Raw genomic sequence first — 2,691 nt, forward strand, 5'->3', positions numbered from 1 at the left:
ATACTTTAAGACTTTTACTCAAGTTATATTCCTAAAGGAGACTTTAACTTTTACCAAAGAAATTTTTTGGTAAGATACTTTTACTCAAGTATGACTTTGTGGTACTTTATACAACACTGCTTATTTTTTTAAAGTACTTTATAGACTCAACTCTTTCTTCACCRTGACCGACCGAAGCAACGYCCTCATTACTGATCCTTGGCTCCACCTCCTGCTCCATCTGTTCACCCTAATTATTAATTTATTTTTCTCTTCTTCCCTTTTTGTTCTTGTGCTTCTCAGAGCGCTTCACTGGTTTCCTGTTTTTCTTGGTTTCTGCGCTTCGTTGCTTTTCACAGACTTCCTGTTCAGTTTGTTGTTTTAAAACCTGCACATTAAYCTGTCGTTAGAACTGAAACCACAGGTGAAACAAACACCTGTTTAACATTTATACACACCTACACTGCAAAAACTGTGCGTCTGACCAAGTCTTACTCTTGTTTGTTGTTTCATCATTGCCATATTCTGGCCAAGTATTCTTAGTTTTGAGAACTTCATCAAATACACAAACACACGTCTGCTTTTCAAGAATATTCATGGCTCAGCTGCACTTCGTATCCCTCAGTTCTAGAAAAACATCTCGAGTCACTCCAACTGTTTGAGTGTAGAGTTCCCAAATGTAAAACTTCTTTTGGTAAATCAGCTTTTTTAAGTGTTGCCACACATCAGGGGACGACTTTACCAACAGAACTGTCGATTCGTTCAGACCTTCATACGTTTTCACGCATAAAACAACGGCTTCAGACCTGCTCTCATCATGTGAACTGATGTGAGTGGAGTTTGTGACTGTGAGAGTATGAACGGTTGAAGAGGAATCTGAAATTATTTACATTTTAATGTGTTTTTAATAAACGAGTTGGCGTCTACGATGACATATTTTTGGAGTGTGGATATTATGGATTGATTTTATATTGACTATGACTGTCTGCTCTTGTATTGTGATGCTTTTTAATTATGTTTTTCTGTTTGAATAGCATCCAGCTGCTTTTTTATTTTTATTTTTTATTTACTTATTTTTTTTAACTTTTAAGTAAAGTATTGTGTGAGCTGGGTCAGGGACTACAGGTGGAAACAACCTTTATGATCAAAAGAGCCATTTGTGCTCCTGGTCTCACCAATAAAACGTGTCTGGAGACACAAAACAAGCCACAACGTGATTATCAACTGCTGGTCCGCGGGCCTTTTCGAGGCCTTTTTGGAAACCCTTACGGTCAGTGGAGATGACATTATAAAACTAAAACAATATTGTTGTTATCATTATATTATTTATTATTATTCACATCAGGACAAATAAAAAGACCAGATTGATGTAAACGAGACAAATACTGTACATAGTTTACACCTAATTTCATAAAAACTGGTACAATTGAACTATTCAGGCATATTTTTTCTAATTCTCATTATGTAGTTTTCAAATAATTTAAAGGTAATTCTGATGGATTTGAGAGAAAGATTATAGAAAGAGATAACAGGTTAGCATGAGCTCGCATGTTTTCCTTTCTGTATTGATCACATTTTGTTTACAAATTGATTTGTTGTGAGAATAAAAACCAAAACAAACATTTATTCTGTTGTTTGGCCACACGTGGCCCCAGAACCACAGGTTGCAGAGCCCTGACCCAGAGCTRCAACCTGATCCAGCGTCTGTTTATTGTCCCTGTTTTAAATCAATCTGTTTATCTCTATCGATTATTTCTGTCTGAAGGTGTTTTAGTTCTCAGCCTGATTAACTGAACAAGAGCAGAACATGTTGGATTATTAATCTTGTTAATCTGGAAACACTGTAAGAAGTGAGATTATTTTACTGCCCTGACAGATTATTTCTCTTCATTTGAAAAGATTCAGATTTTAATCTAATATTTTAACGTGTTTCCAGATTAACGGTGCAAATCTCAGGCAGGAAGAACTGATCAGTGAAGACTGGAGGACCGGGTCGGACCGGGTCGGACCGGGTCGGACCGGGTCGGACCGGGTCGGACCGGGTCGGACCGGGTCGGACCAGAACCGTGTTTCTCCTGATCTGATCCCAGTTCAGTTTCTTACGGCGACCTGAAGGTCGGTACTCGAGGCTTGACTGAAGACCCTGAAACAGGCCCAGACCGACACCGAGACCTGGACCACCTGCAGGACCAGCAGGAAACCCACCTCAGTTCCAAACTTTCCTGAAAAACAAAAATAAAAAAGATGATTTGAAGCTGCAGGACACACCAGGTTCCACCGAGTCGTTCTTTATAGGATCTCAGGTCCAGAACCAGGTCCAGGACCAGGTCCAGAACCAGAACTGATCCTCTGCAGACCTCAGAGGAAGGTCAAAGGTCATTTAGAGGACAGAGAACTTTCACCCTGAAGGTCAGACTGTGCAATGAGCTCCACCTCAGACTCTACAGTTTTCATCTTCTGGACCGAACTGGGTCCATCAGAACCCTGATCCAGATCACAGCAGGTCTACAACAGAACCCTGATCCAGAACACAACAGGTCTACAACAGAACCCTGATCCAGAACACAACAGGTCTACAGCAGAACCCTGACCCAGAACACAGCAGGTCTACAACAGAACCCTGATCCAGAACACAACAGGTCTACAACAGAACCCTGATCCAGAACACAACAGGTCTACAGCAGAACCCTGACCCAGAACACAGCAGGTCTA

The 2,691-nt window shown here is 40.6% G+C and overlaps 1 protein-coding gene across 1 annotated transcript in view; it reads right to left on the reverse strand.

The window, feature by feature from the left end:
- Positions 1-2,082: 2,082 nt before the first annotated feature.
- The window catches only part of LOC106532079 (transmembrane 6 superfamily member 1), a gene marked incomplete at its 3' end in the record, with an annotated part of 7,764 nt that continues 7,155 nt past the window's right edge, over positions 2,083-2,691 (reverse strand). The window contains 1 exon segment of the mRNA XM_014028071.1: positions 2,083-2,201. Coding sequence (XP_013883525.1) covers positions 2,083-2,201 — 119 coding nt within the window.

This window comes from Austrofundulus limnaeus, unplaced genomic scaffold (genome assembly GCF_001266775.1).
Source record: "Austrofundulus limnaeus strain Quisiro unplaced genomic scaffold, Austrofundulus_limnaeus-1.0 Scaffold716, whole genome shotgun sequence".
Classification (NCBI taxonomy): domain Eukaryota; kingdom Metazoa; phylum Chordata; class Actinopteri; order Cyprinodontiformes; family Rivulidae; genus Austrofundulus; species Austrofundulus limnaeus.